At 40.4% G+C, this 14643-nt stretch overlaps 2 protein-coding genes across 4 annotated transcripts in view; one reads left to right on the top strand and one right to left on the bottom strand.

The window, feature by feature from the left end:
• The window catches only part of Smc2 (structural maintenance of chromosomes 2), a 56209-nt gene extending 43781 nt beyond the window's left edge, over nucleotides 1–12428 (bottom strand). The window contains exons 1-3 of one of the 3 annotated variants that reach the window (XM_006238165.5): nucleotides 2467–12428; nucleotides 1394–1613; nucleotides 166–315 (exon numbers count right to left, since the gene is read on the bottom strand). In XM_006238165.5, coding sequence (XP_006238227.1) covers nucleotides 166–315; nucleotides 1394–1561 — 318 coding nt within the window. In that variant the 5' untranslated portion in view covers nucleotides 1562–1613; nucleotides 2467–12428. The other 2 variants (XM_063287920.1, NM_001108666.3) reach the window with 2 other exon arrangements.
• LOC134478972 (large ribosomal subunit protein eL29-like) overlaps nucleotides 1–14643 on the top strand; it is a 520011-nt gene that overhangs the window by 391421 nt on the left and 113947 nt on the right. The gene's annotated exons all lie outside the window — the stretch shown is intronic.

The raw sequence follows: 14643 nt of genomic DNA, 5'->3' as shown, positions 1-14643 counted from the left end.
TCCCAAATCCTGTAAGTAACCCTAGTACAATTCAATGGTTTACCAAGCTGAACTTTAGTGGCACTCATACTTTGGTCTGTTGCTAGTTTCCCATCTGGGGTGAGTAAATCTCCTGAGAAACAATGTCATACAACATAAGTCATCCAGATCTTTGACACTACTCACCTGTCTTGTTACAGTGATTTCATCATGAGCTTCAAATCCTAATGGACTCTGCTTTTTGTCAGAATTATCAAAAGTGATTGAAACAGAGGCTTTGGTGATTCCAGCCTGTCCGTTTTTATAAACCAGATCTTGTAAATTTGAAGCCCGAACCTGTAATTAGAGAGGGAAAGGAAAGTTCATTGACAAAGCATCATATTGTACAAGTGTAGGATTAACAATGTGTGTCTTGCGCTGGAAAACCAAACTCTGTAGTGTTAAGTAAAAATAGGCAGTCACATCTGTGTGCAAGAAAAACAAGTACTACAGATAATAATTTATAGTATGTACTTTTCAACAGTTCTTTCTTTCTGTTCTGAAATTTTACTAACCAAAGTTAATTTCAAAACTCAAGGAAGTAGTGTCTATGAACTTTACTCGACACCCCATCCATTAGTTCACGCTAAAAGGGCACTATAAGCACAAGGGAAAGGACCAGTCTTGGCTCACCACACCCCAAGACAATCTTCTCAGCACATAAGAGAGTATTTGTCCCAAAGGGCAAGGAAGGGAATAAGAGCCAAAGACAGGAGATAAAGGAAGAGTGAGGAAAAAGGGGAAATGGGACAGGAAGAGAGAGTTCTGGAGTTGGGGGTAGAGACAACAACTTCCTCTGGACAGACAGGAGACCCCTGTGGTCCACAGGCAAATGGCACTTTATAAGCAGAAAAGGGAACACCCCCATGTTAGAATGAATTGGTTAATTTTGGTTGGGCATGTTAGTTAGGTGAGCCAAAGGGGGGTTTTTGACTGCTGGGTTTCAATACTTTGATAGCTGGACCTTGGTAGTCAGCCTCAGGAGGTGGAAGTGGCTGGACCTTGGTAGCTAGTTTCAGGAATGCAATCTAACAGTTTTTAGCAAGGCAAAGGGAATGTGTGAGAAGGGCAAAGTCTGCCAGAGCCATGTTTCCATGAAAGGTCAGCTAGAGTCCCTCCAAGAAGAGCAGGTATAGACTGAGGACAGAGACTACCTGAAGTAACAGGGCTAAGAGGACCAACCTGAGGCAAGGCCTCTGTTTCTATCTTTTTGTCTACAGCATGGAATAGTAATAGTGTTTGCTTAAATGGCTGTACCACAGCACAACATAATTCACAAAAAGAACAAATGTGCAAAGGAAGAAAATCCAAAATCCCCACAGATCAGCAGATTCTCTTGCCAAATTTCACATAAGTCAAAAAGTTTACACTTTACCTGAGACAGGTTGGAGATGCCTAGGAGAAAGCATATGGAATCCAATATATTGGATTTTCCACTACCATTCAAACCAGTGATCGCATTGAAGAGGGGGTCAAAACCATTGACTTCAGTCCTTTGTGCATAGGACTTGAATCCTTCGAGAATGATTGATTTAACATACATTTTTTATACTGTCTTGGGTTAAGCCTGTTAGGCAGCAAGCTACAGGCCAGGTCTGTATAAAATAGAAATAACATCATGTAAGTAGAATGTTAATAATAAAAAAAAAAAAAACCCAAATCACATAAATATGACAGGATGCACAATAATGTAAAGTAAAAATACATCTGCCAAACTACTTTTTCTCCTAAAATCAGCTGGCTGGGATTTTAAAACATCCAACCGTTGTCATTGCCAGGAAGCTGAATATTTAACCTGAAAATCACCTTTATCACTCCTGTCCACTTCCTAGGCTCGTGTTGCACTTTAATAATACTGTAGTTAACAGAGACTACTGATTATTTTGCATTTCATTCTCCTTGCCACAGATACCACTGGACTGGATACTATTTACTGCACACGACTTTGCATAAATGTCACCTTACATGACTCCTTCTGGATCTCCCTAAATAGCACTCAACACCCATCCTCTCCTTCCTTTTCCTTCATGGCAATAAAAGATGACATTAGTCGGCATTCATCCGTCTTTGCAACTCATCCTCAGTTCCGCTGTGCTTTCTGCCTACATTCGACCTTAACTCTTGTGAACGCTCGATTCTCAGAATCCGGGTAGTTAGTGGATGGACCTTAAGGACGAAGTGAATCCATTCTACAGACTCGCTTTAAAATTCCGTGTTCTCTCGCTTCCCCAAGCCTTTCTCGATTCACCTTACGGATGAACAACAATCAACATCCCTAATTATCGTTTGAAGTCCCTTCTTGAGGATCTTGCCCTCCCCAGTGCCCCAACTCCCGCCTGGCACCAGGCCCGGCCAAGGGCCGCACTACGCACCAACCACCAAGTGGCCGGCCAGGGGTACCAGCAAAGTTCCGACTCGACGCGGAGGCGGGCAACGAGGTCACCCGACCTGTATTCGGGAGCTACCGGGAGAACGCCAACATCCCGGCCACAGCATCCGCCGTAGCCAACAACCGTGCCGGAACTGTTTCTTTGAATTTCGGCGCGAGCAAAGGACCCCACCTCCGACGCGTCTGCTCTCTGTTGGTGCCTTGTATCTGCCTGACTGAAGAGTTTCATCTTTTGCCCCAAGGGAAAACACAGAAACGACACACAGACAGTACATAATAATTTAAATATTGGAAAGTAGGGGACTATACCGTTGTGAGCTTGGAAAGTGAAAATGCAGTTAGGTCGTGCTGACATCGCGTCAGGCATGCTCCGGGCAGCACCTCTTCCTGGTCTGGGCCTCGCTCGTTACCGTCCACGCCCACTTTCTGGCCCTCTCAGGCCGCGGGTCCCGGGCCCTTGGCTAAGGTCCGCAGGCTCCGCCTCCTCCAAGTCTGCGCTTTTTTTTTTTTTTTTCCCCGCTCGGAGATTACTGTGTGGAAACTAACACTGGCCAGAAAAATCTTCTGAAGCTTCTTTTTCTACGGACTACAGAGATTTCTGGAAAGTGGAGGTTGTAATTAATTGAATGAAAGGCGCCGGCTTTGAAAAAACAAAAACACAAAACAGGTCCAGTTTCCAGAGGGGACCATATGCCTGCAATACGTGGAGTTGGGTAGCAGATGTCTGTACGATTCCTTATGCCGAAAACCTGTGTAATTATACGCAATGGCTGACTTACTGGTTTACGAAATGTTGCTGAAGCTTCTTAATGGCAGTTCGTATTTACAGAGTTCTATGGATTGGGTAGCTGTGTTTCAAAGGCTGTCAAAAATATTCCTCAACAAACGTGGGATCCTAGTGTTTCCCTATGAGTTTTGTTTCCTTTTGTACAGATCGAGTTCATTGAGTCATTGGGTTAAACGACTTGTAAGTGACAGATTTTTGTTCCAGGCAGCCTAACTACAGAGCATGTGCTCTTAGACTATTCTCTACAACTGATAATTTTACATTGCTAGTTAGAACAGATTCCCATTAACAACGTGTATACTTTTTAAACAACAACCGTGTTGGGGTGATTTATATTTGAGCATCAATACTAAGTAGGGAAGGACTTAACTTTGTTTCAATTGAAAATATAATTTTTCATACTGTATATCCCGATTAGTTTCTCTTCCCCCAACTTCTTGATGTCCTCCACTCACCCAAATCCACACTCTTTCTTTTCTCTTATTAGAATGTAAACAGGCATCTAAAATGATGATGATGATGATGATAATGGTGGTGGTGGTGGTGGTGGTGATGAAATAAGATTAAAAAAAAACCAATAGGATTTGTCCTAAACAGGATAAAAGAGCATTAGAAGCACAATGAGACATTTGCACACAGATACACAAAACATAAAAACAAAAGCAGAAACCATCATACTTAAGCAAAAGATTTTTAAGGTTAAACAGAAATGTCCAGACAAAGCAGTGTGGGGCAAAAACTCTCTAAAAATACCATTAAATTTGTTTCGTGTTGGCTGTCTATTGCTAGGCAGTGGAACTACCCTTAAGTGTGGTTTGTATACTCAGACTTCACTGGAAGAAATATTTGCTCTAAGAGCAGTTGTCAGTTGGATAAGCTTCTGGTTTGGGATGGAGGATTGCTTCCATTTCCCCTCTCAGTATTGTCTTAGAACTGTGTGGGTCCTATGCATGCAGCCACTGTGAGTGCCCTTCACTGTCTCTGTGAGTGCATCTGTGCATCAGTCCTGCTGTGTCTAGGGGACCTTGTTTGCCTGCTGTCTTCCATCTCCACTAGCTCTTATGATCTTTCTGCCTCCTCTTCTGCAGAGTTCACTGACCCATAAGGCGAGGGATTTGATGGAGACATCCCATTTAGGGCTGAGTGTCTAAGGCCTTACTCTACACATTATGCAGTTGTGGGTCTCCATGTGTTCCCATCTACTGTAGGAAGAAGCTTCACTGTTGTTAGGAGTCTTGTTATTGCTATATTGCTTTAGCAAAACAGTAATATTTGGTTTCCCCCTTGATCCATTTACTACATAGCCTCAGGTTCTTGGCTTCCCAGGCAGTGTTGGTCATGGAGCGGGCATTAATTTCAATCAGGGAGTGGTTGGTGACTCCCGAAACTTTTGTGCCACTGTTGTACCAGCTTATTTTAGAGGCAGGTCACTACTGTAGACACGAGAATTTGAGATTGGGTTGGTGTTTACCTTTCTGATCTGGTAGTGTGCAGTGCCTTCCCGTACTATGAATACTATTCAGTAGGGGTGAAGGGTCTAGGTAGGCACTAGCTTGACTTCTCTGTGTTGGGTGCGTCATGTAGGTTCTGTCTTTGGCATTTGGGACTCAACAACAGCTGAGAGAAACCAATAGCCCATGTTGTTTGGGTGTTTCTATACAGTACCTTGGGTGGAAAACTCCATTACCAGCGTTAGAGGTTTCATTTGAGAGATGTCTAATCGGTGCTTTGTCTTCCCCATTACTAGGTGATTCCAATTTAGATATCTTAAACATATGTGTATAAGAAGCCTGTATTATATTGAATGTCCATGTCTTCTCACTGATGGCCCTTTGGTTTAGTGTGCCATCCTGTAATCCCCTCCTTTATGGCCCTCTTCTCACTTCCTGCTCGTTGGATTCTCCTGTTGCAGTACCTCTCCACCCCATCCATCCATAAAATACAATTACCTGCTCTTTTCCAGAGAACTTTCCTCCCACCTAGTCCCTTATGCTATACCTAACCTCTGTGGTTATATGGATCATAGCTTCTTTATTGGGGACTTAACAGGTACGTCCACTTATAAGCAAACACATACCATATTTCCTATTTGGGTCTGAGTTACTTCACTCAGGATGATTTTGTCTAGCTTCATTTACCTGCCAAATTCATTATTGTTTTAACACTAATTAATATTCCATTATGTAAACAAACCACTCTATTCATTACTTTGTTGATGGACATTTAGGATGCTTCCAGTTTCTGGGTACTGTAGTTAGAGCAGCAATGACATGGTTGAGCTAAATTAGTAGATAGATAATGCTTACACTTAGCTTCATCATGGAATACCTTATTTTTTCCATCTATGTTGAACGAAAGTTTTGTTGGGTATAGTAGTCTGGGCTGGTGTTTGTGGTCTCTTAGAGTCTGCAGCGCATCTGTCCATGCCCTTCTAGCTTTCAGAGTCTCCATTGAGAAGTCATGCAATTCTAATAGGTCTGCCTTTATATGTTACTTGATCTTTTTCCCCTGCAGCTTTTAATATTCTTTCTTTATTCTGTACATTTAGTGTTTTGACTATTGTGTGCTTAGGGGACTTTTGTTTTAGTCTAATCTATTTGGTGTTTTTATGCTTCTTGTACCTTGACAAGCATCTCCTTCTATTTAAGTTAGAGAATTTTTCTTCTATGACTTTGTTGAAAATGTTTTCTGTGCCTTTGATCTGTGTTTCATTTCCATCCTCTATTTCTATTATTCTTGGATTTATCTTTTCATACTATCCTGGATTGTGTCAGGAGGGTTTATTTATTTATTTATTTTTAGATTTAACATTTTCATTGACCGAGGAATCTATGTTTTTCTATCCTGTTTTCAATACCTGAGAATACGTTTCTTGTATTCTGCTGGTAAAGCTTGCCTCTAAAGTTCCTGCTTGAGTTTTTCATTTCCAGATTTCCCTCAGTTCGAGTTTCCTTAATGATTGTACTTCCGTTCTCCTGTCTTGAGCTTTTTTCTTCCTTTCATTTCACTTGGCTTTCATTTTTATAGACTTCATTAATTAATAAAATTAGTTTATTAATTTCTCTTAAAGATCTTTGACCATATTCATAATAGTTGTAAGTCCTGGTCATGTACTTCGCTTAAACATTTCTCATGGCCTACTGTAGTATGGTAGCTGGGTTCTGGTAATGACCTCTTGTTCTAGCTGTTATTCACTGTTTTTTGTTTTTTGTTTTTTGTTTTTTTCACTGTGTTTTGATGCTGGTGTCTAGACACCTGGGTTTGGGATGATTGTAATTCTAGGTGTTGTCTTTGTCACCTGGTTTTTCTGTTCCTTGATTTCTGTTGCCTTTTCTGGATCTTAGAATGTATTAAGTGTGCTTCTTATGCCCTGCCAGGTGGGACCACTAGGGGTCCTGGGGAGAAAGTGTTTCTAGGTGTTTGGAAGGACTAGGATGGGCTTGGGGATGGGGCTTGGTGGGCGGTGGGGGAGTTATGGGCAGTGAGAGCATCTCATGAAGGAGGAAAGCTGGTCTTTCAGGAAGATTTGTTGATTCTCCAGGAACTCAAGTCAGAGAAGGAAGGCAGGCCCCTGCAGATGGTCTGCTACAGGACTGAGAATGAGACTGGGAAATTTACAGTGGTGTACAGGGAGGAAAGTGAAGATCACATTCCTGAACCTGAGAACCTCCAGGCAAGCATTGGCCGGCAGGTTCTCACCTAAAGAGTACCCCGGGTATTGCAGGCTGACACAAAAGGATAGGGAGAGAGAACAAGACTGAGTTGTCTTAGGGTCTGTGGAGTCCCCAAGGAATAAAGGAAGTTTGGGAACACAGGCCATTGCAGGTGGACTGCTGGGGCTTAGCTTTTTAAAGGGGCTTCTGTTGTAGGTGATTATCTTTTAGATTTTTTTTATTTATTGATGTTTTGAAACACTATGACAAAAAGCAACTTGGGGCAGTAGAGTTAATTTCACTTATATTTCTGTATTATAGTTAATCATCAATGACATCAGGGCAGGAACCTGGAGACAGGAACTAATGCAGACAGTAGTATTAAGTCCTGCTTACTAGCAGAGTCAATGGGTGGTGAAGTCTACTTCCTAGTTCATGCTTAGAGGTGTCCTTACTTTCCAGAGCAGTGGTTTTCAACTTGTGGATCACAACCCGATTAGTACTGAATGATGCTTTCGAAGGAATTATATATTAAATATGCTGCATAGATATTTACATTATAATTCATATAACATCAGCAAAATTACAGTTATGAAATATTCACAAAAATAATTTTATGGTTGGGGGTCACCACAACATGAGGAACTATCTTAAAGAGTCAAAGCATTAGGAAGGTTGAGACCCACTAGAATGGTACAGGCTTTGCCAGGCTTAATTTATAAAGGTAAATCCCTAATCAACTGTCTGAAAGGCTCCCCCTGCTAATCTATTGCTTTGGATGTAGGATTTTAGAATGTGAACATTAAGGGGAGAGGTCTAAATCATAGCACTATGGATATGTATTTTAACATTGTCCTCTTGACTTTACAGCAATTTGGAACCAGTTTTAAATGACCAAGTGTCAATCTTTTGTTTTGAAAGTGTTATCCAACTTTAGCCAAGTTTTAGGGAATTTTGTTTAAGAAACAGTACATTTATCTATAATAGTGTACTACCTGCCTTCCTATGGTATCAGCCAATTTGTCCTGTGAAATTAGCTAACATCACTTTAATAAAGATATTTTGTCTGCTATAATTCTTATTACTCTTGAACTCCAACGACTTCATTTATTTATATTGGCTCTGTTGAATTATACATTTTTACCTTAAGCTCTACTATATTCCTTTGATCAGTTTTTTATGAATAAAGAATTTTGATTTTTACACAAATTTAAAATCTGTGGATTTTTCCAAATTGTATAACCTAGTGGGGAATAAAAATTTAATATTAAGACAGACATTATTAATATGTTGACTACTTTAATAGATTAATGGCTAGGTAATATCCTTAAGTCAAATGCATAAGAATGTACAAGTATGTAAGCATTTAAGTGCACTTTTTTATTATGCTCTATCATATAAAATGATGGGTTTCATAGTGGCATGTTCTTACATGTATACTGTGTTTCCTTTGCTCACATCACCCCTCCTTTAATGTCTATCCCTCTTCACTGGTGTTAACCTCCTTCTTTCTAAATAGTCTGAGAACTTTCTTATTTTTTTAAATCTAGATTCCAAATATAAGCATATAAAATAGTGGTTCAAAACCTTCCTAATGCTGTGACCCTTTAATACAACCTCATGTTGAGGTGATTCCCCAACCATAAAATTATTTTGTTACATATAAAATTCCTTAATAACTGTAATTTTGCTACTGTTATGAATTGTGAAGTAAATATCTGATTGCAGGATCTCTGATATGCAACCCCTGTGAAAGGGTTATTTGCAACCCACAAGCTGAGACCCTCTGATAAAAGAGAAGACACAGTATTTGTCTTTCTAAGTCTTTTATTTTACTTAACAAGATGACCTCGTATTCCAACCATTTTCCTGAAAATGACACGATCCACTTTTCCTATGGATGAAGGAATCTAAGTCAACATACAGAAGAGAAACTTGGATATCTGTCTGTGTCTGAATAGACTTTTTCTGCATAAGGACATTGGGATGCTTACTTCCATCAGAACTGTATTAAAATTGCTCACAAAGGTTGTGATCTCATCAGTTTCAGCCTTGGTGCATTCCAGAGGCACTTGAGAAATCACTAACAGGTGAAAGTTTTATAGCTTTGCCTTCAATGTCACAAGAAGAGAATGAAAGGCACAAACCCAGTGATACTCCCTAATTTGGAGAGGAGACAGCTGGTAACAGACTACAGAGGAGATAGTATAAACGCCAGTGTTCGTGTGTCTTTACCCTGGGCTTAGGAATGCTTCAAACTGCAGACCCCTGAAGAGTGTGTAGACTTACAGTCATGTGGGAAAGAACAGGAACACTGTCAGTTGGCTAACTGAGGTGTCCATTAGCATACCAAAGTGCATGCTGCTAGCTAGGTGTTTGGTACCTAGGGCCCCACTCAGTTCTTCTCACCAAGCCCCCATTAAACCTCTCCAGTCCATTGATTTAGCTTCCCTTCCCCCAGCTTCTCTTTCCTAGGAAAACCTGCCATTTTGGCCATGTGTTGTTCTCTTCTCCCTTCTTAGTCCTGTTGGTTCCCTTGGCTTTCTTGATCCCTTCTCTCACCTGTGTCTCCTCCTCTCTTCTACCCCCTCCAATTAGGGGTGGGTTCAGTCTACTGGCCATGTTCAGGTCACTGTTTTCCCCCTCTGTAGTCTTGCAGATGTCTCTGACTGTCCTCCCTCATATCTACAGTTAAAAACCTTCTCAACCATACCTTGGAGTGGTCCTGCCCTCATTTCATTTAAATACAAAGGTGGCCTAAAGGATAGTAGGACCCTCAGGTTGCTGAACATGGTGAGTTCTGCCACCTTTCCAGTTCTCAGCAATTGCATTCTTTCACTTAAAGGCTGTGCTTAGACCTACCTGTGCATTATCATTTCAATGATGCTATTGTTTTAAAAACTTTTTTCATTTTTTTCATCTTTGTTTTTGTTTTGTTGTTGTTGTTTTTTGTTTGTTTGGGTTTTGGCATGACTTCCTTATTTTGATTCTTTGGTCAGATCCAGGCACAAAGGGGATAATCAAATGACCTTACTAGGTGGGGCTCATGTTTAAGAAGAACATCTATGGTCTTTGTTTTGCTTGCAGACTCTGACTTATAGGTTCTCACATTCTCTCGCATAGCTATTCCTAAAACCTTAGTAATTACTAAAGAAGTCTGGTACCTTTTATGAAAATATATTTATGCATTAGTAACAAAATCTAGTGATTCTACCCATTTTTTAATTTATCTTTCCACAATGTCCTTCTTTGCTGGCTTCCAGGCAGCACTCCCTGTGTAGTCCCTCTTTGCTATGTCAAGTACTCTTTCCGTTTACCAGGATGCTAGTGTCTCTTCCTGATCTTCTCTTAATTGTTATTCTGTCATGATGACCCCTTACTGAGTTTCTTTGGGTTTTTTGTTTGTTTGTTTGTTCTTTAAATCAATATCAGACCGACCTCTCCCTCTACCAGTTGTTTTCTTTCTGTTACATAACTTAGTTCTCACCAGATCTCAGATAGACTCTACACAGATATTTTTCCACAAGATAGACAGTTACACTTCTACTATGTGTATACAATTTTGTAGGCCTTCACAGTCAAAATATCTCCTGTTCAAATTCTAGCTTCATTTTTTAAAATTAAACTCCAAGACTTGGTAGTAGTCAGTCTCTGTTCTTTCTATATAACCGTAGTGTTTGTTTTGTTAAACCCAAAGGTGGGAGGAGAAAGACCACCAACCCAAATCATCATGGTCAAGTTAATTAAAGCAAACAATTAAAGTAAGCGTTTTAAAATTTGTGTACACAGGCTGCCTCCTCCAAAGGCAGGGTTCAAGAGGTCAGCATTGGATGTGAGGAAGACAAGGTTTTTATAGCTCAAAGGTAGAGCATCTTCCAAATGGGAGATTTGGGGGGCAAAATAGGCGAGGTTACAGGAGCAGAACATAGACATAACAAGTCATTTCCAATGACCTGAAACAAAAGACAGGGTTGCAAGGTGGGCATAACAAGGTAGTCAAAACAACAGGTAGTCTAGGTGGTCTTATAAGCTTTTGAAACAAAGGTAGTATTGCAAGATGGTTATAAACAACTTTTTGAAACAATGACATGATTGCCATTCCTGGAACAGGCAGTAGAAAAACATTTATGGTTAAAGTTACAGGTGCAACTTAGAAAACAGAAGTTTAATCATAAACAGACCTAGTTTGTCTTTAATGTCAGATGGCTTTTAAGACTAGGCTAGAGGCAGGTTGGTTCTTCAATTACTGTGTCAGGTATGAGATCTCTCTTCCGTAAACATCTTTGATGAACATTTTTATTAACCTTGACTTCATTTTATGAAAATGCCTTTTATTTTTTCTCAAACTATATTTCTACTTTCGCTTTTCTTCAGATTTCCATCTCTTGCAGGACTGTAGCCAAGCACCAACTGATGACAAAAGGAAGTACTTGAAAATTTTGCTAATGAATAGGTGAATTAAAGAACAAATATTCAAAGGAAGCATTTAATGTGCCATCTGAACTTCAAAGTTGGTATTCCTAATGGACTTATATATTACATCTCCATCTATCTTCTTATCACCATTTACATATTCATTTAACTCTTTATACACTTTTGCTGACATATATTCCTTTTATGATAGACCTTTTGACATACCTCCATGTCAAACACCTAGTAAAAATGACCAAACACTGGTTAATATGAACAAATTATTATTATTTCTGTGTGTGTAAGCCAGGATTTAGTGAAACGACCAAACTAGACTACTCAGTGGGTAGAAAGAAAGTTTTACTGGGGAATCAAAGGACTGGGGCTATGTCTCAGAGAGTGGCTAGAGAGAATAGCAGAAAAACCAAAGCCTCATCAATTTTAAGAAGGGATTATTGTGTTTATAAAAAGAGAGAGAGGGCTGGGGATTTAGCTCAGTGGTAGAGTGCTTACCTAGGAAGCGCAAGACCCTGGGTTCGGTCCCCAGCTCCGAGAAAAAGAACCAAAAGAGAGAGAGAGAGAGAGAGAGAGAGAGAGAGAGAGAGAGAGAGAGAGAGAGAGATATGGGGGGAATATGTTTGATGGATATGTGGTAAGGAGTGGGAAAGGGGGTGCTGTGGGCCCATGCTGAGGAATTTCTTCTCTGAGGGACCAGCAGGTATAGTATAGAATAAAGTTTATTCAGGATATGGGAACAGGAGTTGAGAGGGTATTAGAGACACAGAAAGAAAGAGGAGAAGAAGGAGCAGGAGGGCAGAGAAGTAGAGGGCGACCATGAGCAAGAGGAGAGAGAAGGTGGAGGGGAATGGGGAGAAAGGGAAGAAGGGAGGAGAGGACAGAGTTAGAGCTAGAAGGCAAGAGAGAGGAGGGGTGTACAGCCCCCTTTATAGTGAGTCAGGCACACCTGGCTATTGCCAGGTTACTGGGGTGGAGCTGAGACAAATCCTAACAGGGGTGAGCTGTGTGGTGATGGCACACCTTTAGTCCTAGCACTTCAGAGGTAGAGCCAGGGAAGAATCTGGGAGTGTAAGGTCAGCTTGGTCTATAGAGCAAATTCTAGGACAGCCAAAGCTACACAGAGAAGCATGTCATAAAGACAGAGAGGGAGAGGGAAGGAGAGAGAGAGAGAGAGAGAGAGAGAGAGAGAGAGAGAGAGAGAGAGAGAGAGAGAGAGAGGTGCCAGAACAGAACGACTTGGGAGTTAGAGCGGTGGGAGGTGGGGTGGGAGTCAGAACAGCCTGAGGACTAGCGTGGGCATTTTTTGATCTGTTGGAGACTTGAGTTGACTGGAAACTCGATACCCATTCTGGTGGTTGGCTGTTTCAGGGCAGATAAGGGAAGTAATGGCTTTTCTTGACAAACAGAAACCTGCTTCAGAAGATTTCTGAGGAACGCTGAGTTTGGGTTTTCGTTTACTTGCTAGCAATCCTATTTACCCAGTCATAGTGCAGCCTGAGCTGTGCCCAGATGGCCATTTAGGATATTGTCAGTGGCACTGCTATTTTGAGAGCCAACTAATATAAATATATATACATATATATATATATATTATTTCACAAAATATTCAATATTTGAGGGTTCAGCAAGTTAGTATTAGTGGTGGTTTTCCTTAGATCTTGTATTGAAGACCTTGAACACTCCTCACGAGCTAAATGAACTGATTGTGTAATGCCATCAATGGTACTGCAGCATTCGGAAAGCTGCATCTGCCACAGAATAACATTCCAACTTTATGCTGCAGAGAGCCCTTCGCACCATATCTGACTCCACATGTCATCTGGGGAGAAACAGCTATACTATGAAAACAAGCCTCTCCTCAGCTATAGGTCACATGCAGTTTCAGATAGAAAGAATAAAATTCTAAAGCTTGCAATGTAACGTGCACACACCTGTAATCCCAGCCCTTAGGTAAAAGCAGAAGCTTCAGACATTCAAGGTCACTCTCTGTGCAATTTGAGTGAGTTTGAGGCCAGACTGGGATGCACATTACCTTGTCTCAAAATAAATAAGACTCTGTAAGAATGGAGTACAACGTTTACCTCATTAGCAGCTGTCACTGACTCACTCTAACCCTTCTTTGTGCTCCTTTATTACACATAAGGAATTCTGCTAAATATTCCATCCAGATTATTTCCCCACTTCCTTGGGTTCATTTCATGTTGTTTGTATAATTTACACTGACAAAAATAACTTATGTAAACCCAACAGTGACAAAGAAGTCCAGGCAAAAGGAGCTTGAAGAAGGTGGTCACATGACATCCACAATCAGGAAACACAGATGAGGACAGAGTGCGCTCAGCTCCCTTTCTAGAACACTTCCATGTACAGTTAATGATCACAGTGGGAATGTTGCCCACAGTGGGTGGATCATCCCACTTCGTTTGAAAGTAATCTAGTTAATTCCCCATTGGCATCCCTATAACTCTACCTGTGAGTACATTGTCATCAATGGTCTTGCCTTTTTAGTATCTGGAAATCTAGAATCTAGCCAGGATTGTGTCTAACAAACATTTATTGAGTGGCCAAGAACCTACATAAAGATAGTCATAAAGATGGCCGTTCTTGCCAAGCCACTGAGTACGTGCTTCCTTCCTGGATGTCCTTTTCAGGTGGTAGTTGGTGGGATTCCTTCTCACACATTTAAATTTCTTAGTGATTATCTCTACACCTCACCAAAAAATAAAGTGATTGGTAGACAAAATTTATGTTGCTTACTACTTCCCCACCCTTTCTCATTCTGACCTTATCTTAGAACATTGATTTCTGTTTTACCTCTATCCAACTGATGACAGATTGAGAATCCGTACACCTCTCTTTATTGCCTTTTAATCTCTGCTCTCCTTATCCATGAAAAGAGCAGTTTTGCCCTTTGGAGTTTAATGGTCTTCAGAAGATGACTGGGTGTCATCAATACATTCTTTTGGAGTCTAGGGTTTTCTTTTTTCTTAAAAGTGTTGCCATCTGTATTACAAAGCACAGTTCAAGTGAGATTAGCATTGGTACCTACTTCTTTTTATATGACTTCGGTAGTTTATAAAAATTGTGTTTCTATATTTTTACTTATTTATTTATTTTTTGATACTTCAAGGAATCCACTCCCACTCTTTCTTGGGCAATTACTTGAGGGAAAACAAGCTTTTAAGAAAATAAGTAATAACAACAGGCCTTGTATAACCTAGGCACATTCCCCATAGCCAGTAAATTATTATATTAAGAAAGCAATTCATTTATTTGCCTACATGTCTCAAGCATTTTGTTTTGCAACCAGAATATTGTTTATAAATGATATAAATTTAAATATCTGTTCAGATAGTTTTTTAAATTTA

The sequence above is a fragment of the Rattus norvegicus genome, chromosome 5 (assembly GCF_036323735.1).
Source record: "Rattus norvegicus strain BN/NHsdMcwi chromosome 5, GRCr8, whole genome shotgun sequence".
Taxonomy (NCBI): domain Eukaryota; kingdom Metazoa; phylum Chordata; class Mammalia; order Rodentia; family Muridae; genus Rattus; species Rattus norvegicus.
The sequence above is the reverse complement of the archived record's forward strand: the minus strand, read 5'-3'. Positions and strand labels throughout refer to the sequence as shown.